Raw genomic sequence first — 25,551 nt, 5'->3', positions numbered from 1 at the left:
GCAAAGGACCCGTGAAACCCAAAAACTTTTAGATGTGACGGGAGTCACTTTGGGGGGAGAGCCCGTGAAACCCAAAAACGTTTAGATGTTGTGACAGGAGTCACTTTGGGCGGAGGGCCAGTGAAACCCAAAAACGTTTAGATGTTGTGATGGAACTCACTTTGTGCGGAGGGCCCGTGAAACCCAAAAACGTTTAGATGTTGTGACGGGAGTCACTTAGGGCGAAGGACCCGTGAAACCCAAAAACGTTTAGATGTTGTGATGGAACTCACTTTGTGCGGAGGGCCCGTGAAATCCAAAAACGTTTAGATGTTGTGACGGGAGTCACTTAGGGCGAAGGACCCGTGAAACCCAAAAACTTTTAGATGTTGTAACGGGAGTCACTTTGGGCGAAGGACCCGTGAAGCCCAAAAACTTTTAGATGTTGTGACGGGAGTCACTTTGTGCGGAGGGCCCGTGAAACCCAAAAACTTTTAGATGATGTAACGTATGTATATATATTGTATATTATCTCATACTATGGTGTGCTCTGTGTTGGGGTGTGGCTGTATTCCATTGTTCTATTGTGTCTGCCTTGGGAGTTAAGTATTATGGGATGTGTATGTGTGTTTGCTATGAAAACCGCAACCATGAAAAATGTAACCATTTCCTATGCTAAAAAGAAAAAAAAAGAGTTATGGTTTAAACACTTACCCAAACCCCGCCCCCCCCTCCTCCATCCCCAACACTAAAAGAGTGTCAGAACTCCCATTACACTACGTTCTCAAGGATAATGCCTTCAGAGTCTCCCCAGCAGAATTTTAATTATAATTTTAATCAAAGTACACCTGATTACTGAAATTGGATGTCTCAATCAGTACAACCATAATTGAAACTTAATTATGTCTTTACTTTTTAGGTGAATATCACTCCTCCCCCTATCTGAGAACTCTTGGCTCAACTTCTGAAGAACTTCAAGTTCAAAATCACATAAAGGCCTCGACTTGGCCAACGCTCACATTCCAACATTCATAAATAATATTACAACTGGGATGTCCACATCATCCAGCACTGCGTCGCTTTAACTGACAATTGCGCGGTCGTGCGACGTGGCTCCCAAACAAAATTGGCGTCCTTTTTTTCCCACAAATAGAGCTTTCTTTTGGTGGTATTTGATCACCTCTGCGGTTTTTATTTTTTGCGCTATAAACAAAAATAGAGCGACAATTTTGAAAAAAAAAACAATATTTTTTACTTTTTGCTATAATAAATATCCCCCAAAAAAGATATAAAAACATATTTTTTTCCTCAGTTTAGGCCGATACGTATTCTTCTACCTATTTTTGGTAAAAAAACAAAAACGCAGTAAGCTTTTTTTAATTTGTTTGCGCAAAATTTAGAGCGTCTACCAAATAGGGGATAATTTTTTTTTTTTTTTAGCAATGGCGGTGATCAGCGATTTTTATCGTGACTGCGACATTATGGCGGACACATCGGACACTATTTTGAAACCATTGTCATTTATACAGTGAAAAGTGCTAAAAAAAATGCACTGATTACTGTAAAAATGACACTGGCAGTGAAGGGGTTAACCTATAGGGGGCGCTGAAGGGGTAAAGTGTGCCCTAAGGGAGTGTTCTTACTGTAGGGGGGGCGTGGCTGTGCGTGTGACGTCACTGATCGTCGTTTCCTAACACAGTGACAGCCACACAGAAGAACGGGGAAAGGTTTGTTCACCTCTCCTTGTTCTTCCTCTCTGTGACCCGATCACGGGACACCGGCGGCGATCGTGTCCGCTGTTCCCGTGGGGACGGTCACCGAGAAGAGGACCGGGCTGCGAGCCCGCTGCGTGACCCACGGCTGGGCTCTTAAAGGGGGCGTAAATGTACGCCCTTGTGCCCAGCCGTGCCATTTTGTCGACGTATATCGTGTCATATTCTAGCTGTTTTGGAAGGGCAACGGATTCTTAAGGCCAAAATTAAAAAAAAAATATATTTTTAGGATCTTCCCTGATGTTGGATGTTGTTTTTAACTTATCTGCCCTTAACTACCCCAAGTCAGTTCTATGACCTTGCATAGCTTCCCAACTCTTTACAAGTTTGCATAGCTGCCCAATTATATGTTTTTGCATTACAGTTGAACCTTGGATTACGAGTATAGTCCGTTCCAGGAGTATACTCGTAATCCAAAGTACTCGCATATCAAAGCGAGTTTTCCCATTGAAGTCAATGGAAACGAAAATAATTTGTTCCTCGTTGACTTCAATAGGATGCAATACCGCATGTGGCCAGAGGTGGGGGGGCGCCAGAGAGCGCCGAAAACGTCTGAAAAGGCCCGAGGACACTTTGGCTCGTTTCCTGCGCCCCCGTATCTCAGGCCAAATGAGGTACTGCAGGTCAATGTTCGGCTTTTCTCGGCTTCTGCGCCCCCCCGTACCTCAGGCCAAATGAGGTACTGCAGGCCCATTTAGTTTGAATTCTGCTCGTCTTGCCAGTCAACGCTCGCAAACCGAGTCAGAATAAAAAAAAAAAATAGTTGCTCGCAAATCAAAACGCTCTCAAACCAAGTTACTCTTAAACCGAGGTTCCACTGTATGTCCAATAGAAATCAATTATATACTTCCAGATTATGAGGCAGTAGAGGGAGGAGTCCGTCATGTTGGCCTACAGCCCCACTTGAAGACCAAACGCTACGTCCAGGAGGGGTCCTCGATGCCATGCTCTGGGTTGCAGGTGAAGGAGATGGTTATGGCGTATCGAGTACCCCAACTCACTTTCTCTACGCGGTGCAGGTTTTCTGATCCAGACGTGAAGAAGGACAGGCGGCCTGGAAGACACATTGGATGATATTAGTATAATGGGAACAGTCAAAGACCAAATATTACTTTTTACGTCCCGTCTCACCCGTCTCAGACCCAATTCAAAGAAGAATCCCATGGATGCCAAGTGACTTTTAAGGGCTGCGGAGATTTTGACTGGCTCAAATGAAAATAACTTTCCTGGAGCATTTCAGTCCCTGGCAATGCAACTGAAGCAAACAATCAACTATGGGTGTCACCGTCACCGGGATCTCCAGGATAAAGTTGTGGACAGGAACAAGTCAGGAGATGGATACAAAGACACTCAAAGGCTTTACCAATGCCTAGAAGCGCAGAATTATTAACCACTTCAGCCCCGGACCAATATGCAGGTTAACCACTTAAGCCCCGAGCCTGTTTTTCAGATTCGGTGTTTACGAGACTAAAACATTTTTTTTGCTATAAAATTACTTAAAACCCCCAAACATTATATATTTATTTTTTTCTAACACCCTAGAGAATAAAATGGCAGGCATTGCAATACTTTTTGTCACACCGTATTTGCGCAGCGGTCATACAAGCACACTTTTTTTGAAAAAAAATACCCTTTTTAAATAAAAAAATAAGACAACAATAAATTTGGCCCAATTTTTTTACATATTGTGAAAGATAATGTTACGCCGAGTAAAATGATGTCAACATGTCACGCTTTTAAATTGCGCCCGCTCGTGGCATGGCGTCAAACTTTTACCCTTAAAAATCTCGATAGGCGACGTTTAAAAAATTCTACAGGTTGCATTTTTTGAGTTACAGAGTAGGCCTAGGGCTAGAATTATTGCTCTCGCTCTAACGATCGCGGCGATACCTCACTTGTGTGGTTTGAACACTGTTTTCATATGCGGGCACTACTCGCGTATGCGTTCGCTTCTGCGTGTGAGCTCGTCGGGACGGGGCGCTTTAAACATTTTTTTTGGGGGTTTTCGTATTTATTTTTATTTATTTTACAATTTTTAACACTGAAGTAAAAAAAAAAAAAGAATGATCACTTTTATTCCTATTACAAGGAATGTAAACATCCCTTGTAATAGAAAAAAGCATGACAGGTCCTCTTATATATGAGATCTGGGGGTCAAAAAGACCTCAGATCTCATATTTAGGCTTAAATGCAAAAAAAAAAAAAATTTGAAAATGTCATTTTTTTCAAATGAAAAAAAGAAAAAGTTGCTTTAAGACGCTGGGCGGGACTGACGTTTTGACGTCACTTCCGCCCAGCAGAGCTATGGGGACGGGCGAAGGAGATTTTTCCTTCACTCGTAACCCCGCTCAGCTGCCGAACGGTCCCGATCTCCTCCGCCGCTACCGACGGCTACGGTAAGCGGCGGAGGGCGTGGGAGAGCGGCGGGAGGGGGGGCCCTCTCCCGCCACCGATAACGGCGATCTTGCGGCGAATCCACCGGAGCCTGCCGTTATCGTTTACACGGCCGCCCACTGAAGAGATGAATATCTCGGTTGTGGCAGCAGCTGCTGCCGTTACCGAGATATCCATCTTTAAAGTGCCGACGTAGAATGACGGTGGGCGGTCGGTAACTAGTTAAGGACCAGCCCCTTTTTGCGTTTCGGCACTGCGTCGCTTTAACTGACAATTGCGCGGTCGTGCGACGTGGCTCCCAAACAAAATTGATGTCCTTTTTCCCCCACAAATAGAGATTTCTTTTGGTGGTATTTGATCACCTCTGCGGTTTTTCGTTTTTGCGCTATAAACAAAAATAGAGCCACAGTTTTGGAAAAAAAACAATATTTTTTACTTTTTGCTGTAATAAATATCCCCCAAAAAAGATAAAAAAAATAAATGTTTCCTCAGTTTCCTCAGGGGGAATGCGAGTAATGCGGTTAAATTGTTATTAATTACAGCTTCACAGCCGGGTGCGCATGTCTCACTGCGCTGTCCTGCATAGCCGGGGCAATCTTCTGGGGACCTGTGATGTGTCCCAGAAGATTGCAGGGAGGAAGGGCCGCCTAGGAAGTGGGAGCTCATCAGTAATCGTGATGCATCGCGGAATCGAATCAAATCGTTGACCAGATAATCGCATCGAATCGTGAGACCAGTGAAGATGCGCACCCCTACTGGAATGGACAGAAATACAAATCCTTTGGCAGGTAAAACAGACATTTTTTACCTGGAGTTCTACCTAGGGTTACCACCTGTCCGGGATTCACCCGGACAGTCCAGGTTTTGAATCATGTGTCCAGGTTTCAGGCGGACTGAAACCCGGACACATTATTCAGACCGGGCTGTGGCTCCCCAAATAACCGAGATAGGAACACACAAATCTGTTGCCATCCGAGAGCTGAGGGTGGCTGAGCGAGGGCAGGTTATGCATCACAGGGGGGCAGGGTGATGATGTCAGCAAGAGCAATTTGGCCACACCCACATTTTGTTGCAGCACGCTATGTGCAGCACATTACTACTCTCCCCCCCGAAAGGTGTCCCAGGCCCCGTGTTCGGGTTTGAAGAAAAGGTGTTAACCCTAGTTCTACCAGCTACCTGGACTTGAGTTGTTTTCGGGATTCAGTGGCCACTCTTGTGCTGCCGTTGCTTCCTAGTCACTCCGATCTCACGTCCCCCCCTCCCCCCCCATCTCACGTGCCCCCCCCCCAACAGAGAACAAGCGAAAACCTTCAGAGACTGCGACACGACGCAAGATGGAAATAATGAATCCAATTTGCGGGTCCTTCGGTGAAAAGGCTCTGAAAACCTCTGGAATTTACCCCTCTGAGACTGGAGGCAACCAGCTGAGCCCCCCCCCCCCCCTCCCCCCGGGGCTTCGGATATTTTATCTTCCGCTAATAAACCATGGGGGGGAGGGGGGATTATTCGCAGGGCGCCATACAGGCGGAGAATAGAAAAGAAAATAATTACACTACAGAGAATGTTCAGGAACAATTTGATAATTACTAATTATACAACAATGTGATGGTCCTCTGAACGTCGCGGCTTTCATGGGATGAAAACAATTTCCGCCTTTAGAGTCCCAATAATAATAATTTCCAGTCACACAATTCCGCATTCCTTCATATGATGTCCCCCGCTGAGCAATCGCAGCCGGACGTAATGGGAATCTCCGGTCTGATCATCCTTTAATGTGATCAGCTAAAATGAAGCCGGTACGCGGGAAAGCGCAGGACGCAATTACCAAGAACTTCTTTTAAAGAGAACCTGTACCCTGGAAGATGTGCCCAAAAAAAGTGTAGTGGAGAGCAAAAGACTAGTCAGTGGCGGTGCGCCCAAAGTGGGCGCAGGAGTGCCGCCCCCTCTCTCTTCTGTGCCTGTCACTCAATAGATAGATTCATGCATTGCATGAATCTATCTATTGTCGCCGCTGCCGCCCCCTATTCAGGTGTCCGGCCCCCTGAATAACAGCGGTGGGTGTGTTTTGGAAGTGCCTGATTAGAGCCAGAGGCTCCAATAGGCTTCCTGATTACAGCCTGTGGGCTCGAATCGGCTTCCAAATGGTTAAACAGCGGGCGCACAGGCTGTGCGTTTCCTGTTTAAACAGTGCTGTGTTAGAGAATCGCTTCCCTAACACTGACCCGCCTCTCAGCCAATCAGGTGCACCGGTCACATGATTGGCTGAAGCGACAGACGCTGTGGTCCAATCATAGCAGAGATGACATCGAGGACGCGAGAAGACATTGAGGACTTGGAGGAAGAGTGGGGGAGGATGGCGCTGACCCGAAAAAGTGCCGGGTGGGGGGGTCTGGCTGCATTTGATCGGCACAGCGGCGGCATTTGATGGGCACAGTGGCTGCATTTGATGGGCACAGTGGCGGCGTATGATGGGCACAGTGGCTGCGTTTGATGGGCACAGTGGCGGCGTTTGATGGGCACAGTGGCGGCGTATGATGGGCACAGTGGCTGCGTTTGATGGGCAGTGGCGGCGTTTGATGGGCACAGTGGCGGCGTATGATGGGTACAGTGGCGGCGTATGATGGGCACAGTGGCTGCGTTTGATGGGCAGTGTCGGCGTATGATGGGCACAGTGGCGGCGTATGATGGGCACAGTGGCTGCGTTTGATGGGCAGTGGCGGCGTATGATGGGCACAGTGGCTGCGTTTGATGGGCACAGTGGCGGCGTTTGATGGGCACAGTGGCGGCGTATGATGGGCACAGTGGCGGCGTATGATGGGCACAGTGGCGGCGTATGATGGGCACAGTGGCGGCGTATGATGGGCACAGTGGCGGCGTATGATGGGCACAGTGGAGGCGTTTGATGGGCACAGTGGCTGCATTTGATGGGCACAGTGGCTGCAATTGATGTTATTTTTTCAGTTTGTTTGCGCCCCCCCAAAAATGTTGAGCACCAGCCGCCACCGGTCACCAGTATGCCCGTGGGCTCCCTGTAGCTGATCTTTTACGGATTTATGATGCCTTGTGCTGCACTGCGTCTCTGTATGGAGGCGGCCACTTTAGTAGAAGTTTCTCATCTCACTCTCTGCGTTTTGCGTTCCCGCCTCTCTTTTGATGTCTCTCTCCCGATCACTTATACCCGGAGCGTTCAGCTGCTGCTCGGAGGAAAACTGCGCGGCTTCTTTGGGGCGCTACAGGAGAGAGATTCAAAACAAAAAGGAATTTTCCTGCCGCGCGGCATCGCGGAGGGAGGCAAATCTTTCATTCTTTTCTCGACGTGCCGCCTGAATAACAAACAACATCATCTGGAATTTTAGCGCTCGATTCGTTTCCAACCTGTCACTCAACCGCGACAGATCTGCTGAATGGATTAGGAAAAAACAAAAGACTCCGTGATAAAAGTGCGATGCGAAAACGATTCATCTTCATTATTTATGCTTTTGGATGACAAAATAATTTCCTCGATATTTTGTTTAAATAAAGCTTGCTTCATTCAAACCCCCTGTTCCTGCTGAGCATAGAAAATGAAGTAGGTGTTTATACAGTAAAACCTTGGATTGAGAGTAACTTGGTTTGAGAGCGTTTTGCAAGACAAGCAAAATGTTTTAATAAATTTTGCCTTGATATACAAGCGATGTCTTGATATAAGAGTAGCGTCATGTCACAGCTGAGTATAAAAGAGAAGAGAGGAGCCTCTAAGTGTAGTAATATGGTTACATGTAATGAAGGGACAGCATTTAGCAACTTATTGCTACACTTAGAGGCGCCTCTCTTCTCTTTTATACCCTGTAAAAAAAAATGCTTTGATATACAAGTGCTTTGGATTACAAGCATGTTTCTGGGACGCATTATCCTCGCAATCCGAGGATTTACTGTATATGAAATCGGGTGTCCTGTATTAACCACTTCAGCCCCGGAAGATGGCCAAGCCACTTTTTGCGATTCGGCACTGCGTCGCTTTAACTGACAATTGCGCGGTTCGTGCGGCGTGGTTCCCAAACAAAATTGGCGTCCTTTTTGCCCCACAGATAGAGCTTTCTTTTGCGACAATTTTTTTAAAAAAAGCAATGGGCCAGATCCACGTAGATCGGCGCTTCTCTCCGCCGGGCGCAGCGTATCTAAGATACACTACAGCGCCGTAACTTATTTTTTTTTTTCAAATCCACAAAGAATGCGCGCCGTAAGTTACGGCAGCGTAGTGTATCTTCGTTGGCGTAGTGTATCTTCGTTGGCGTAATGGCGCGCCATTCAAATATCTGTGATGGGGGCGTGTTTTATGTAAATACGTTGTGACCCGACGTAAACAACGTTTTTTTTTTTTAACTGCGCATGCGCCGTCCGTGGGGGTATCCCAGTGCGCATGCTCGAAATTAAACCGGAACAAGCCAATGCTTACGACGAGTGACGTCATACTACGCAAATCCCTATTCGCGAACGACTTACGCAAACAACGTAAAAAATTCAAAATGCGAGGCGGGAACGACGGCCATACTTAACATTGAGTACGCATCATAATAGCAGGTTTAACTATACGCCGGAAAAAGCCGAACGCAAACGACGTAAAAAAATGCGCCGGCCGGACGTACGTTCGTGGATCGCCGTAACTAGCTAATTTGCATACTCGACGCGGAAATATTGCACCTAAGATCCAACGGCGTACTGGGACGTACGCCTGTCGGATCCATCCGAGATGCTGTCGTATCTTGTTTTGTAGATACAAAACAAAGATACGATGCGCAAAATTTGAAATTACGCGGCGTATCAATAGATACGCCGGCGTAATTGTTCTGTGGATCTGGCCCAATATTTTTTACTTTTTGCTGTAATAAATATTCCCAAAAATGATATAAACAAAATGTTTTCCCGTTTTTTTCAAATCAGCTTCTAGGCTTTCGATCCTTCTGCCGATCGCTTTACAGACGTGTGTCATAGAAGAGAATTGTAATTGTATTACATCAGGAGTGTGATGACATCACAAGCGAGCCGCTGCAAGCCCCAACCTGCAGCAATAGATCAGCGCTATAGTGATTTATCGCTGGCCGATGGGCATCCAGAAATACATTATTATTAGAAGCGATCCGAAGAATAAATAATAAAAAATAAAAGTATTCCGTCCTCAGGTTGGGAAGATTTGGCCGACGTCGGCATTGCATGTAAGCGGACACAACGTCCTTCAAATATTTATCGACTGCAAGCCCGTGAAACAGTCGCCGTCGTGCTCATTTTCCTCTCTGATCTTATTGGAATGTTACAGAAATAATTTACGGAAAGCAATTTTTATTTCCTGTGCGCGTCGCAGTGGAACGTGGAAGAGAGAAGGAAAGGCTTCGCCATTCTGCTACATTTCATAAATATCATCTCGTTTAATCAGCGCGCTTTATAAAATATGTGCTGAAAACCTCAGCTTATATTCGAGTATATACAGTATTTATATTTGGAATAAAAACCAAAGAAATAAAAGTATACATATCCCAATCTGCTACCAAATTAAAGCTTTATCTGCCCCCCCCCCCCTCCCCTCCCAGTGGTCTCCAAACTGCAGCCCTTTGCTTGTGGCCCTTGGGACACTACTCCTTCCATTAATACGAGGTACTATTCCCCCACGGATATCAACAGTGGGGCACAATTCCTCCCTCTGACACCAACGATAGGTGAGAACTTCTTCATCTGACACCAATGATGGGGCACTATTCCCCCTACTGACATCAATGAGACAGAAAGTCTCAACTAGGAGTCAGAGGTGCCCCAGCCAGGAGTCAAGAGACAGGAGGTCTTAGTTAGGAGTCAAGAGACAGGAGGTCTCAACTAAAAGTCAGAGGTGCCCCAGCCAGGAGTCACGAGACAGGAGGTCTCAACCAGGGGTCAAGAGACAGGGGGTCTCAACCAGGGGTCAAGAGACAGGGGGTCTCAACCAGGGGTCAAGAGACAGGGGGTCTCAACCAGGGGTCAAGAGACAGGGGGTCTCAACCAGGGGTCGAAGGAGCCCCATCCAGGAGGTCTCAACCAAGAGTCAAAGGAGCCCAACCAGGGGTCAATAGACAGGAGGTCTCAACCAAGAATCAAAGGAGCCCAATCAGGAGTCATGAGACAGGAGGTCTCAACCAAGAGTCAGATGTGCACCAGCCAGGAGTCATGAGACAGGAGTCAGTCGCCCCAGCCAGGAGGTCATAACCTGGGGTCAGAGGAGTCCCAGTGAGGAGCCAGGAAGTCTCTCCCAGGAGTCAGGTTGGTCCCCATTGGGCTATCAGGAGAATCCCAATCCAGAGGCCAGGAGTGGGCCATGCAGCAGGGCGCTGCGAATAAATGCTAAAGGAGCCAGGTGAACCGGGAGAGCTGGACAACCCAGTCAGAGGGACTGGTAAGAAGAGCAGCGGTGCTGCTAATAAATGGAGCCAGGTGGCTCAGCATTTTCAGCTGACTGTTGATGGTGGAAACCTTTGCGTGGGCAATTGATGATTATGTGAACTTTATTGTTCGTTCAATAAAAGGTGGGCTGCCACACACTGTACAGTTTGGACTGGCGCAACTCATTGAAAAAGCATCTGCCCGTGAGTATCATCACCCCAATACCACAACACGCTTTTCTCTTCTGCCCTCATCTGTTCTTTTTTTTCCTCTCCCTTTCCTTTTCTTTATTTTTCCTTTTCTTTATTTTTCCTTTTCTTTATTTTTCCTTTTCTGTTTCCTCTCTTTCTTCTCTCTTCCTCTCTCCTTCGCACTCTTCATTGGCTTTGAAATCACGACTAGAGCGACCTGTAATCCCCCCTCCCCTCACCCTCAGGGCTCACAGCTAATTGACTGATTGGAAAATCAATAATTAGTATGCAGGGTGGCGGGACGCATGCTGCTTAATCGTTTGCTTGTGGGCAATGAGTGGATGAACGGGGCATAATTAATTGCAGGCCAGGAAGGGTTGCAGGCCTGTCTTCCTAAATAAAAGTGAACGCGCCCACAGGTAACCCGCTCCAACGCTGACCGTCCCACCAACGCCGACTGTCGCACCAACGCCGACCGACGCACCAACGCCAACACCAACCGTTGCACCAACGCCGACTGTCGCACCAACGCCAACTATCGGATTAACAACAGAACAGAAAAAAAAAATCATCATTTGGTTTACTTCACCGTTTGTGATAAACCTCAATTACCGGCCGGCCGGTAATTGAGGCCAGGGCTTTGCGGCCTCCTGCAGGCCTAAGCTTCCTTCTGTGAAGGCCGCAAAGCCGCGGCCTCAATTACTGGCGAGAGCGCGATCGCGGCAGGCCCGCGCCGGCCGGTAATTGAGGCCTAATCGTCTCCCCGGGCGCCAGGTCACAATTTCTTGTCGCAATTGCGACCGGGCGCCCGGATTTTGTTGAGCCCTGATTTACATTGTAGTAAAAAATTTGACTGAAGTAAATCCCTTGGCAACTTCCAAGATGGCGCCAGATCAAAGAAGGAAGCTTAGGCCTGCAGAAGGCAGGCGCGGGCCGGCTGGTAATTGAGGCTGCGGCTTTGCGGCCTACTGCAGGCCTAAGCTTCCTTCTGTGAAGACCTCAAAGCCGCGGCCTCAATTACCAGTGGGAGCGGGCCCGCCCGCGCCGGCCGGTAATTGAGGCCGCGGCTTTGCGGCCTTCTGCAGGCCTAAGCTTCCCCGGGTGCCAGGTCACAATTTCTTGTCGCAATTGCAGTAGTAAATACCTTGGCAACTTCCAACTCAACCGATCAATTTTTCTTTTTATTTATTTTTTACTTTGGTTATTCCGAAATTTTCCATAACCCCATACAGCGCCCTATTACTGAACATACATGTGCAGGGGCGGACTGACAACTCATGGGGCCCCCTAGTGGCATGGGGCCCTCGGGCAGTGCCCGAGTGACTCAATGGTCAGTCCGCCCCTGTACATGTGTGATTCCTCTGGTATGAAGGTCCATGTCATACCTCGTGTAGGTCACAATCTTGATGAGTGTTCAACCCATGGAGGAACATACATCACGTCTCTCCGTGAACTAGAATTGAAACTTCTGCGTCATTGGAAATATGTGTACAACCTACAAACCGTCCAAGGAGGCCAAAAAGGTCACAAACATCCATCGAGTATTATTGGTTGACGAGAAATAAGACTTATTACAGAATATCTAAAAACCATCAAAGCCCGACTTCAGAAAGCGCGCTGGGTAGAGGGAAAACCCTTTCAGCCTGGAGCAGAAAAATGAATCAAAGAAGCTCATGAGAACTTCAAATAACCAACTCTCCATAGAAGAGAAAATGAATCCTCGGAAACGCTCGGTGCATTTACTGGACTTTCATGAAGATGGAATGAGCCCTCTCTCGACCTTTTTGTAGCTAAGCCTCAGAGATTGGTAAAACATGAAGGCAACGGTGGTCCGGTCCTTCGTGGAAAATTTGCTGCAATTTCTCGTGTCTGTGATCGAGATAAAAATAGATCCATCGAACACTTTTTAGCCAACAAAATGAAGGCAATTAATTTAGCTGGACCTCCATCTTCAATCGGATCAAGTAAAAAAAACCCCATCATATCTGAGTTTTAAAGTTATAAATCAATTAGGACTATGCAGGTAAGTGCAAAACAGTCGTTGAAATCGTTCATCCACAAAATTCGGTGTTCTTGTATTTATCAAACGTCGTCCCATCCCCCACGCTTTTATCCTTAAAATTCAATACGAAAAGTGTCATTTTCACAGTAATCAGTGCATTTTTATAGCACTTTTCGCTGTGAAAATGACAATGGTCCCAAAAATGTGTCAAAAGTGTCCGCCGTAATGTCGCAGTCACGAAAAAAAATCGCTGCCATTAGTAGTAAAAAAAAAAATTATTAATGAAAATGCCATAAAACTGTCCCCTATTTTGTAAACGCTATAAACTTTGCGCAAACCAATCGATAAACGCTTATTGTGATTTTTTTTTTACCAAAAATACGTAGAAGAATACGTATCGCCCTAAACTGAGGAAAAAAATATGTTTTATATATTTTTGGGGGATATTTATTATAGCAAAAAGTAAGAAATATTGCATTTTTTTAAAAATTGTCGCTCTATTTTTGTTTATAGCGCAAAAAATAAAAACCGCAGAGGTGATCAAATACCACCAAAAGAAATCTCTATTTGTGGGGAAAAAAGGACGCCAATTTTGTTTGGGAGCCACGTCGCACGACCGCGCAATTGTCAGTTAAAGTGACGTAGTGCCGAATCGCAAAAAGCGCTCTGGTCTTTGGCCAGCCAAATGGTCCGGGGGTTAAGTGGTTACCATTGGATAGATGTACACATACATACAGCAATGCAGTAGGTGTCGGTGGTTCTCACGTCCTCAAACCGTTGATCAAATCACACATAAGTGGTGCGACTTTCCAGTCTCGTTTTTGGTGTCCTGCCCCTTTAATCGTACGGTCGGCTCTCAGTCGCGTGCAAAACGTGCGTCGGACAATAAACACGCGAGCGAGTGTTTCGCCGGTTCCTTATGGTGTTAATCCCTCCACCTCTGAGCGTTTACCAGGAACAGACGGCTACGGTGAATGCGGCAGAAGGGCCTCGAATGTAATAACCGCGTGAATGACAGCAGCTGGGTCCGGCGCACTTATTAAGCGAGTGACAATCCCGCGAGTCCATTACCGGGAAAGATTCGTTCGATGACAGAGCGCGGCAGAGCGAGTTTCCAATGCGTGCAACTGCACAAAAAAAAAAAAGAAGCCGCACGCCTCGATCCGAATATTTCTCGGCGGAAAGCTTTTGAAAGGGTCGATAAATAAAAGGCGGTAATTTGAGCCATTACATTAATAGCCAAAGACGGGGGAGGGGGGGGGGGGGGTGAGGAAGGAATAAAGTACACACGACACCGCGAGGAACCAATCCACACATTCCTGGCCGCGTCCGCCGTAATTAAAACTAAATGTTATTTAATTAGGAAAAATGCAGGGTAATTAAATTTGAACTTTAAGAGATAATTGTGTTTGGAAAAAAAAAAGAAAAGAAATGGGGCGGCCTGAATATTTAATTATCAGAAAAGATGACAAACAACGAACAATAAAAGGGGGCGGATCTTCTCTGCACACGAGGATATAAAGTGTGATAATATAAAGGAGGAGGTTCCAGTAATAAAAAAGAGAGTAACCCTCACCATCAAATACACACTAGATTTCCAAAAGTATTGGGACACCTGCCTTTACACGCATATGACCTTTAATGGCCTCCCAGTCTTAGTCCGGAGGGTTCAGTACTGACTTGGTACCGGTTGGTTGGATGAAGCTTTTAGCTCCTTCTGCCTCTTAGGGTCACCCGTGGTGGCACCCTTTCTGTGTAACAGCTTCACCTCTTCTGGGAAGGCCGTCCACAAGGTTTAGGAGGGTGTCTATGGGAAGGTTTGACCATTCTTCCAGAAGAGCGAGGTCAGGCACTGATGTTGGAGGAGAAGGTGTGGCTCACAGTCTCCACTCTAATTAATCCCAAAGGTGTTCTGTTGGGGTTGAGGTCAGGACTCTGTGCAGGCCAGTCAAGTTCCTCCACCCCAAACTCGCTCATCGGTGTCTTTATGGACCTTGCTTTGTGCTCTGGTCCAAATCATTTCTGACACCTGACACTACTGAGACCAACAATGGGACACTATTCCTCCCACTGACACCAATGATGGGACACTATTCCTCCCACTGACACCAATGATGGGACACTATTCCTCCCACTGACACCAATGATGGGACACTATTCCTCCCACTGACACCAATGATGGGACACTATTCCTCCCACTGACACCAATGATGGGACACTATTCCTCCCACTGATACCAATGATGGGACACTATTTCTCCCACTGACACCAATGATGGGACACTATTCCTCCCACTGACACCAATGATGGGACACTATTCCTCCCACTGATACCAATGATGGGGACACTATTCCTTCCACTGACACCAATGATGGGACACTATTCCTCCCACTGACCCCAATGATGGGACACTATTCATCCCACTGATACCAATGATGGGACACTATTCCTCCCACTGACACCAATGATGGGACACTATTCCTCCCACTGACACCAATGATGGGACACTATTCCTCCCACTGACACCAATGATGGGACACTATTCCTCCTACAGATTTATGTGATGTTACATAGAGAAATTCAAGTCTTACCTGTTCTGGGTTCCACCGTGCTGTTCATCTTTTCATCCATAAATATGAATCTGCCGCCACTGAAATCTTGGTAGTAGTCAGACAGGTAAAGTAAGGAGGTGTAGTCAAAAGAGCCGTATGTAACCTGCAGATAGAAACGTATTGATTAAATCACAAAATTCAAGATAAAAAGCCAAGATATAAATTCATGATTATCCAGCAACCCGCTCCTTGTCAGGTAGATCCCTCTGGTGATATAAAGATCTATATAGAGGAATCAGGACCTCCTTCCTCCTGATGAAGACCCCTCTAGTGATATAAAGATCTATATAGAGGAATCAGGACCTCCTTCCTCCTGCTGGTGACCCCTCTAGTGATATAAAGATCTATATAGAGGAATCAGGACCTCCTTCCACCTCCTGGTGACCCCTCTAGTGATATAAAGATCTATATAGAGGGATCGGGACCTCCTTCCTCCTGCTGGTGACCCCTCTAGTGATATAAAGATCTATATAGAGGGATCGGGACCTCCTTCCTCCTGCTGGTGACCCCTCTAGTGATATAAAGATCTATATAGAGGAATCAGGACCTTCTTCCTCCTGATGAAGACCCCTCTAGTGATATAAAGATCTATATAGAGGAATCAGGACCTCCTTCCTCCTGCTGGTGACCCCTCTAGTGATATAAAGATCTATATAGAGGAATCAGGACCTCCTTCCTCCCCCTGATGACCCCTCTAGTGATATAAAGATCTATATAGAGGAATCAGGACCTCCTTCCTCCTCCTGGTGACCCCTCTAGTGATATAAAGATCTATATAGAGGAATCAGGACCTCCTTCCTCCTCCTGGTGACCCCCTCTAGTGATATAAAGATCTATATAGAGGGATCGGGACCTCCTTCCTCCTGCTGGTGACCCCTCTAGTGATATAAAGATCTATATAGAGGAATCAGGACCTCCTTCCTCCTGCTGGTGATCCCTCTAGTGATATAAAGATCTATATAGAGGAATCAGGACCTCCTTCCTCCTGCTGGTGACCCCTCTAGAGATATAAAGATCTATATAGAGTAATCAGGACCTCCTTCCTCCTCCTGGTGACCCCTCTAGAGATATAAAGATCTATATAGAGGAATCAGGACCTCCTTCCTCCTGCTGGTGATCCCTCTAGTGATATAAAGATCTATATAGAGAATCAGGACCTCCTTCCTCCTGCTGGTGGCCCCTCTAGTGATATGAAGATCTATATAGAGGAATCAGGACCTCCTTCCTCCTGCTGGTGACCCCTCTAGTGATATAAAGATCTATATAGAGGAATCAGGACCTTCTTCCTCCTGATGAAGACCCCTCTAGTGATATAAAGATCTATATAGAGGAATCAGGACCTCCTTCCTCCTGCTGGTGATCCCTCTAGTGATATAAAGATCTATATAGAGGAATCAGGACCTCCTTCCTCCTGCTGGTGATCTCTCTAGTGATATAAAGATCTATATAGAGGAATCAGGACCTCCTTCCTCCTGATGAAGACCCCTCTAGTGATATAAAGATCTATATAGAGGAATCAGGACCTCCTTCTTCCTGCTGGTGACCCCTCTAATGATATAAAGATCTATATAGAGGAATCAGGACCTCCTTCCTCCTGCTGGTGACCCCTCTAGTGATATAAAGATCTATATAGAGGAATCAGGACCTCCTTCCTCCTGCTGGTGATCCCTCTAGTGATATGAAGAGCTATATAGAGGAATCAGGACCTCCTTCCTCCTGCTGGTGATCCCTCTAGTGATATAAAGATCTATATAGAGGAATCAGGACCTCCTTCCTCCTGATGAAGACCCCTCTAGTGATATAAAGATCTATATAGAGAATCAGGACCTCCTTCCTCCTGCTGGTGACCCCTCTAGTGATATAAAGATCTATATAGAGGAATCAGGACCTCCTTCCTCCTGCTGGTGATCCCTCTAGTGATATGAAGAGCTATATAGAGGAATCAGGACCTCCTTCCTCCTCCTGGTGACCCCTCTAGAGATATAAAGATCTATATAGAGTAATCAGGACCCCCTTCCTCCTCCTGGTGACCCCTCTAGTAATATAAAGATCTATATAGAGGAATCAGGACCTCCTTCCTCCTGCTGGTGATCCCTCTAGTGATATAAAGATCTATATAGAGGAATCAGGACCTCCTTCCTCCTGCTGGTGACCCCTCTAGTGATATAAAGACCTATATAGAGGAATCAGGACCTCCTTCCTCCTGCTGGTGACCCCTCTAGTGATATAAAGATCTATATAGAGGAATCAGGACCTCCTTCCTCCTGCTGGTGACCCCTCTAGTGATATAAAGATCTATATAGAGAATCAGGACCTCCTTCCTCCTGCTGGTGACCCCTCTTGTGATATAACGATCTATATAGAGGAATCAGGACCCCCATCCTCCTGCTGGTGACCCCTCTAGTGATATAAAGATCTATATAGAGGAATCAGGACCTCCTCCCTCCTGCTGGTGACCCCTCAATTGAAGCACCCCAGAATTCCATTGATTTTCCCCACTGTCTGGCCATACAGGTTGCTCATTCATTCTTCATCTGAAATAATCGCCCCAAATCTTTTTCCTGTAGTTCCGGCACGGAGACGTCTTGCCTGATATTGATAATAATAATAAGGTTGCCTCGTGTGACAGGTTAATGGAAAGCGAAGTTATTTCTAAGGAGCTCCGCACTCTATGGAAGACATGAGGCACTTCCACAAACGTAGGCACCTTCCTTCTATCCAGCGGGTAACGCAGCAATCAATGGATAATTAGCGTCTTTAACTGCTAACGATGCACTTAGAGTGAATCATGGATGTTTTGTAATGGAGACCAAGAGAGGAAACTCTACTTTTCAAATCAATGTGATAAAGAATAACGAGCGCTGGAGTTGTTCAGGACCGGGACTGACGGACAGAAGTTTGTCTTCGTTACCAAAATTGTCCTAAAGAAATACGAGCCGCGCTCTGATTGGGTGTTCAACGCCAAAAGACTTAATTATGTAACTTGTAGAAAATGTGGCAATAATGGTGTTCATATAACACTTCACTAACAAACCAATCCCGGGGGCTTCCGGAGCAAACTGATGAAACTTTCCTGAAGTTACCCTTCAAGGAGACGGAATGCCAAACTGAGTGGCATTTACACTGCTGATGCACTTTGTATCATAAATAATTGTCTTTTTTTTTTTAATACTGTTTTCACTTTTATCCATTGTTGCAACATCTCCTACCTCCTCTTTGCAGTCACCTCCTGTCTACATCACCTGTCCCTCCTCGCACCTCTCCTGCAGCTGCGGCGCCCCCACTTTTTCTCAGCAGTCAGCAGCAGAGGGGAGAAAACTCCTCCTACAGATCTTGCAACACCCTCTTGTCTCCGCCTCCCCTGTTCTCACCATTCACCCTCCTCCAGACCCTGGACTTTCTGCTTCCCAGCCCTCCTCCAGACCCTGCACTTTCTGCTTCCCATGTGTTAGAATGGCCCAGTCACAGTCCAGACCTAAATCCCATTGAGAATCTGTGGCAAGACCTGAAAATTGCTGATCACAGACGCTCTCCATCCAATCTGACAGAGCTTGAGATATTTTACAGAGAAGAAGAATGGAGGAGAAATGTCCCTCTCTAGATGTGCAAAGCTGGTAGAGACACCCCCAAAAAGACTTGTAGAGAAAGGGGGTTCTACAAAGTATTGACTCCGGGGGGCGCCATACAAATGCTTTTTTAAGGCGCTGTATATAGAGGGGTATGAATACTTTTTCCAGGCCTTGTATATAGAGGAATCAGGACCTCCTTCCTCCTGGTTGTGATCTCTCCAGTAATTAGTGAAGATCTATTTAGAGGAATCACAGATAAGTTCCTCCTGCTGGTGACCCCTTAAGGCTGCTTTCACATTGGGGATAGAGCCGCGGTGACGGTATAGCCGCGCTATTTGTAGCGCGGCTATACCGTCGTATTTACCGCAATATTCGGGCGCTAGCGGTGAGGTTTTAACCCCCGCTAGCGGCCAAAAAAGGGTTAATACCGCTCGCGTTGTGGGCGGTATTACCGCGGTTTCCCATTGATTTCAATGGAAAGGCGCGGTATAGGAGCGGCGAACAGACCGCTCCTATACCGCAGCAAAGATGCGGCTAGCAGGACTTTTGGAGCGCTCCTGCTAGCGCACCGCTTCAGTGTGAAAGCCTTCGGGCTTTCACATTGAACACTACAGGGCAGGTTTTTTTCATGTGGTATAGCAGCGCTATTTTTAGCATGAAAAACGCCTCAATGTGAAAGGGGCCTTAGTGAAAGGGGTATGAATACTTTTTACCTTTTAGCAGGCTAGACATGTAATGTTATTCGAGTATTTTGCTGTTTTTCCTTCATTTCAGCTTTTATACTTCTGATTACTATTTTCTTGCATTATCCAAAAACAGAACCCCCCCTTTCACTAAACATCTATCAGTACGACTGTCAGGATCGTCCCCTATGCCGATCGTCCCCGTATGCCGATCGCCCCCGCATGCCGATCTCAGGTGACAAGTTCATTGGATTCTCTACAAAGTGTACATAATCTCAAAGTCAAGTGGTTCTTTATCTGACACCAAAACGCGTCGATATTCCCAATGTCGGAGGGTTATAATTTGAACCTCGTCTCCGCAGAGATACGATCTTTACAGCCCTCTAAGTGATGTCCTGACAATCAGGACCTCCAATCGGTGGATCGGCGCCATCCACGTGTAATTGCCTCGGCCCTTCACCTCCATGCTAGCGCTGAGGTCGGCCGCCATCGATCTCATCATTTCTGCGGGTCGCCGAGTAGAGATTGCTTTGAGAACTATTTGCTTTTCATTAGTAGGGGGAGCTTTTGAAAAACGGCTAATTTTCTTTCAAGTGGACGGCAACCTCATTTGTGCCGAGCGCGCCGCGCCGTCCATCGTAACAAAAGGGCCTTATAGAGAGAAGATGATGAGGGATCGACCTGGAGAAGTGAAGACCCCCCACCTCCGATCGAGTGCCGCTCTCCATCCATCCTGAGCTCTTATTTTACATTCAGGAAATTAAAACACTTCCTTGAAGAACGGCCTGACGTGTTTCGTCTTTTTCATACCAGCGGAAAAGCTGCAATGGAGGCAACGGAAACAGTGGAAGAGTGTTCAAATTGTTATAAGCATGGGGGAGGGGTGCCAATGTGTCTTTAGAGTCCCGCCCAATTATTTTATTTTTTTAAAGTCAGCAGCTACCAATACTGCAGCTGCTGACTTTTAAAATATGACACTTACCTGTCCAGTCTGCCGGCGATGTCGGCACCCGAAGCCGATCTCTGCCCCGGCTCTTGGATTCTGCTGCCGCCATTTTCGGTTCAGGTAAGTAGGGTGAGGGCTCAAGTAAGTAGGGTGAGGGCTCAGGTAAGTAGGGTGAGGGCTCAGGTAAGGAGGGTGAGGGCTCAGGTAAGTAGGGTGAAGGCTCAAGTAAGTAGGGTGAGGGCTCAGGTAAGGAGGGTGAGGGCTCAGGTAAGGAGGGAGGGCTCAGGTAAGGAGGGAGGGCTCAGATAAGGAGGGAGGGCTCAGGTAAGTAGGGTGAGGGCTCAGGTAAGTAGGGTGAGGGCTCAAGTAAGTAGGGTGAGGGCTCAGGTAAGGAGGGAGGGCTCAGGTAAGTAGGGTGAGGGCTCAGGTAAGTAGGGTGAGGGCTCAGGTAAGGAGGGAGGGCTCAGGTAAGGAGGGAGGGCTCAGGTAAGTAGGGTGAGGTCTCAGGTAAGGAGGGAGGGCTCAGGTAAGTAGGGTGAGGGCTCAGGTAAGTAGGGTGAGGGCTCAGGTAAGTAGGGTGAGGGCTCAGGTAAGGAGGGTGAGGGCTCAGGTAAGTAGGGTGAGGGCTCAGGTAAGTAGGGTGAGGGCTCAGGTAAGTAGGGTGAGGGCTCAGGTAAGGAGGGTGAGGGCTCAGGTAAGGAGGGAGGGCTCAGGTAAGGAGGGTGAGGGCTCAGGTAAGGAGGGAGGGCTCAGGTAAGTAGGGTGAGGGCTCAGGTAAGGAGGGAGGGCTCAGGTAAGTAGGGTGACGACTCAGGTAAGTAGGGTGAGGGCTCAGGTAAGGAGGATAAGGGCTCAGGTAAGTAGGGTGAGGGCTCAGGTAAGGAGGGTGAGGGCTCAGGTAAGGAGGGTGAGGGCTCAGGTAAGTAGGGTGAGGGCTCAGGTAAGTAGGGTGAGGGCTCAGGTAAGGATGGAGGGCTCAGGTAAGTAGGGTGAGGGCTCAGGTAAGTAGGGTGGGGGCTCAGGTGAGTAGGGTGAGGGTTTAGGTAAGTAGGGTGAGGGCTCAGGTGAGTAGGGTGAGGGCTCAGGTAAGTAGGGTGAGGGCTCAGGTAAGGAGGGAGGGTTCAGGTAAGTAGGGTGGGGGCTCAGGTGAGTAGGGTGAGGGCTCAGGTAGGTAGGGTGAGGGCTCAGGTAAGTAGGGTGAGGGCTCAGGTAAGGAGGGAGGGCTCAGGAAAGTAGGGTAAGGGCTCAGGAAAGTAGGGTGAGGGCTCAGGTAAAGAGGGTGAGGGCTCAGGTAAGTAGGGTGAGGGCTCAGGTAAGTAGGGTGAGGGCTCAGGTAAGTAGAGTGAGGGCTCAGGTAAGGAGGGTGAGGGCTCAGGAAAGTAGGGTGAGGGCTCGGGTAAGTAGGGTGAGGGCTCGGGTAAGTAGGGTGGGGGCTCAGATAAGGAGGGTGAGGGCTCAGGTAAGTAGGGTGAGGGCTCAGGTAAGGAGGGTGAGGGCTCAGGAAAGTAGGGTAAGGGCTCAGGAAAGTAGGGTGAGGGCTCAGGTAAAGAGGGTGAGGGCTCAGGTAAGTAGGGTGAGGGCTCAGGTAAGTAGGGTGAGGGCTCAGGTAAGTAGAGTGAGGGCTCAGGTAAGGAGGGTGAGGGCTCAGGAAAGTAGGGTGAGGGCTCAGGTAAGGAGGGTGAGGGCTCAGATAAGGAGGGTGAGGGCTCAGGTAAGTAGGGTGAGGGCTCAGGTAAGGAGGGTGAGGGCTCAGGTAAGGAGGGAGGGCTCAGGTAAGGAGGGAGGGCTCAGGTAAGGAGGGTGAGAGCTCAGAAAAGTAGGGTGAGGGCTCAGGTAAGGAGGGTGAGGGCTCAGGTAAGGAGGGTGAGGGCTCAGGTAAGGAGGGAGGGCTCAGGTAAGGAGGGAGGGCTCAGGTAAGTAGGGTGAGGGCTCAGGTAAGTAGGGTGAGGGCTCAGGTAAGTAGGGTGAGGGCTCAGGTAAGGAGGGTGAGGGCTCAGGTAAGGAGGGTGAGGGCTCAGGAAAGTAGGGTGAGGGCTCAGGTAAGTAGGGGGAAGGGGGGTGATACTGATGCCTAAACATTTTTTACCTTAATGCAAGGAATGCATTGGGTAAAAAATGTTTAGGCTTTATAACCATTTTAAGCTCACACCAAGCGAAATGCGTCAGCCGGAGAGCGGAGGTAAACTGTCCATATATTGGAAATGTGATTACTGAACAGGTGTGCCATTTTTGTTTTCGGTTTATTCAGGGGAGGGATCTCTCCAGTATCGATTTACAGGAAATGTCCGGGTTGTTGGGCGCTCGGGGTAGAACTGGTGTCGCTCGCTTTTTTTTATGGAATTTTCGCCTTCGCAGTCGTTGTTTATTAATAATTAGAAAACATTTTTAACCTTCTACATTTCTGGGGTCTCCAGAGGCCAGACAGACAAAGAGGTTTATAAAACATAAATGAGTGGATTGTTTATTTACAGAGCTGCGGGTAAGAAGGGCCCCGGGGGGGACGGGGGAGGGGACTAACGATGATCCCCCTCCGGGGACTTCTCTGCGGTTATTACGGATCCTGATTGAGACTTGATATTTATTCAGCCTCACATAATCCGCAGACACCGTTCTGGGAAGCGAGGAGGATAATGAGAGCCGGAGATTATTTATTGCTGTGAGGATAGAAACAGCCGATCCCCTGTGTGCTCCGCTTCGATCACCCGGAATGACAGAGCGACCTTACAGCTTTATAGGGGAACCAGGACCACCGACTCAGAATCCAGGGATCAGGAGTGCGTTACACTCAGAATGCAGGGATCAGGAATGTGTTATGTTCAGAATGCAGGGATCAGGAATGCGTTATGCTCAGAATGCAGGGATCAGGAGTGCGTTATGCTCAGAATGCAGGGATCAGGAATGCGTTATGCTCAGAATGCAGGGATCAGGAATGTGTTACGTTCAGAATGCAGGGATCAGGAATGCGTTATGCTCAGAATGCAGGGATCAGGAGTGCGTTACGCTCAGAATGCAGGGATCAGGAGTGCGTTATGCTCAGAATGCAGGGATCAGGAGTGCGTTACGCTCAGAATGCAGGGATCAGGAGTGCGTTACGCTCAGAATGCAGGGATCAGGAGTGCGTTACGCTCAGAATGCAGAGATCAGGAGTGTGTTACGCTCAGAATGCAGGGATCAGGAGTGCGTTACGCTCAGAATGAGGGGATCAGGAGTGTGTTACATTGAGAATGTAGAGATCAGGAGTGCGTTACGTTCAGAATGCAGGGATCAGGAGTGCGTTACGCTCAGAATGCAGAGATCAGGAGTGCGTTACGCTCAGAATGCAGAGATCAGGAGTGTGTTACGCTCAGAATGCAGGGATCAGGAGTGCGTTACGCTCAGAATGCAGGGATCAGGAGTGTGTTACGCTCAGAATGCAGGGATCAGGAGTGCGTTACGCTCAGAATAAGGGATCAGGAGTGCGTTACTCAGAGAATGCAGGGATCAGGGGTGTATTACACTCAGAATGCAGGGATCAGGAGTGCGTTACGCTCAGAATGCAAGGATCAGGAGTGTGTTACGCTTAGAATGCAGAGATCAGGAGTGTGTTACACTCAGAATGCAGGGATCAGGAGTGCGTTGCGCTCAGAATGCAGAGATCAGGGGTGTATTACACTCAGAATGCAGGGATCAGGAGTGTGTTACGCTCAGAATGCAGGGATCAGGAGTGCGTTACGCTCAGAATGCAGGGATCAGGAGTGCGTTATATTGAGAATGTAGAGATCAGGAGTGCGTTACGCTCAGAATGCAGGGATCAGGAGTGCGTTACGCTCAGAATGCAGAGATCAGGAGTGCGTTACGCTCAGAATGCAGAGATCAGGAGTGTGTTACGCTCAGAATGCAGGGATCAGGAGTGCGTTACGCTCAGAATAAGGGATCAGGAGTGTGTTACACTCAGAATGCAGAGATCAGGAGTGTGTTACGCTCAGAATGCAGGGATCAGGGGTGCGTTACGCTCAGAATGCAGGGATCAGGAGTGCGTTACTCAGAGAATGCAGGGATCAGGGGTGTATTACACTCAGAATGCAAGGATCAGGAGTGTGTTACGCTTAGAATGCAGAGATCAGGAGTGCGTTACGCTCAGAATGCAAGGATCAGGAGTGTGTTACGCTTAGAATGCAAGGATCAGGAGTGTGTTACGCTTAGAATGCAGAGATCAGGAGTGTGTTACACTCAGAATGCAGGGATCAGGAGTGCGTTGCGCTCAGAATGCAGGGATCAGGAGTGCGTTGCGCTCAGAATGCAGAGATCAGGGGTGTATTACACTCAGAATGCAGGGATCAGGAGTGTGTTACGCTCAGAATGCAGGGATCAGGAGTGCGTTACGCTCAGAATGCAGGGATCAGGAGTGCGTTACGCTCAGAATGCAGGGATCAGGAGTGCGTTACGCTCAGAGTGCAGGGATCAGGAGTGTGTTACGCTCAGAATGCAGGGATCAGGAGTGTGTTACGCTCAGAATGCAGGGATCAGGAGTGCGTTACGCTCAGAATGCAGGGATCAGGAGTGCGTTACTCTCAGAATGCAGGGATCAGGAGTGTGTTACGCTCAGAATGCAGAGATCAGGATAGGTTTTATAGCAGAAAGTACAAAATATATAAAATTTGGGTCTATTTTTTTTTGTTTATAGCGCAAAAAATAAAAACCGCAGAGGTGATCAAATACCACCAAAAGAAAGCTTGTGGAAAAAAAAATTGTTAAAATGTCATTTGTGTACAGTGCTGCACGACCGCGCTATTGTCAGTTAAAGTAATGCAATGCCGCTTCGCAAAGAATGGTCTGGTCATGGAGGGGGGTTAAATCATCCGGAGGGCGAGTCGTTAAAGCCCCCTTGGCCTCCTTCGTGGTTTGGCACTCTTATGTTATCGTTCTCTTCCTGAATACAGTACAATACTAGGAATAGATGTATTATCACAGGTCAAGCATCATCTGCATCTCTCCACCATCTCTACACAATCCTATCCAGCATCAGTCAACAGTTTAACC

The 25,551-nt window shown here is 47.7% G+C and overlaps 1 protein-coding gene across 1 annotated transcript in view; it reads right to left on the bottom strand.

The window, feature by feature from the left end:
- Positions 1 to 2,546: 2,546 nt before the first annotated feature.
- Positions 2,547 to 25,551, bottom strand: part of OGFOD3 (2-oxoglutarate and iron dependent oxygenase domain containing 3) — a 70,487-nt gene continuing 47,482 nt past the window's right edge. Inside the window, exons 8-9 of the mRNA XM_040331144.1 lie at positions 15,314 to 15,437; positions 2,547 to 2,805 (exon numbers count right to left, since the gene is read on the bottom strand). Coding sequence (XP_040187078.1) covers positions 2,669 to 2,805; positions 15,314 to 15,437 — 261 coding nt within the window. The 3' untranslated portion in view covers positions 2,547 to 2,668. The remainder of the gene's footprint in view (positions 2,806 to 15,313; positions 15,438 to 25,551) is intronic.

Source organism: Rana temporaria, chromosome 12, assembly GCF_905171775.1.
Source record: "Rana temporaria chromosome 12, aRanTem1.1, whole genome shotgun sequence".
In the NCBI taxonomy this organism is placed as follows: domain Eukaryota; kingdom Metazoa; phylum Chordata; class Amphibia; order Anura; family Ranidae; genus Rana; species Rana temporaria.
This window is presented reverse-complemented; position numbering and strand designations above follow the sequence as displayed.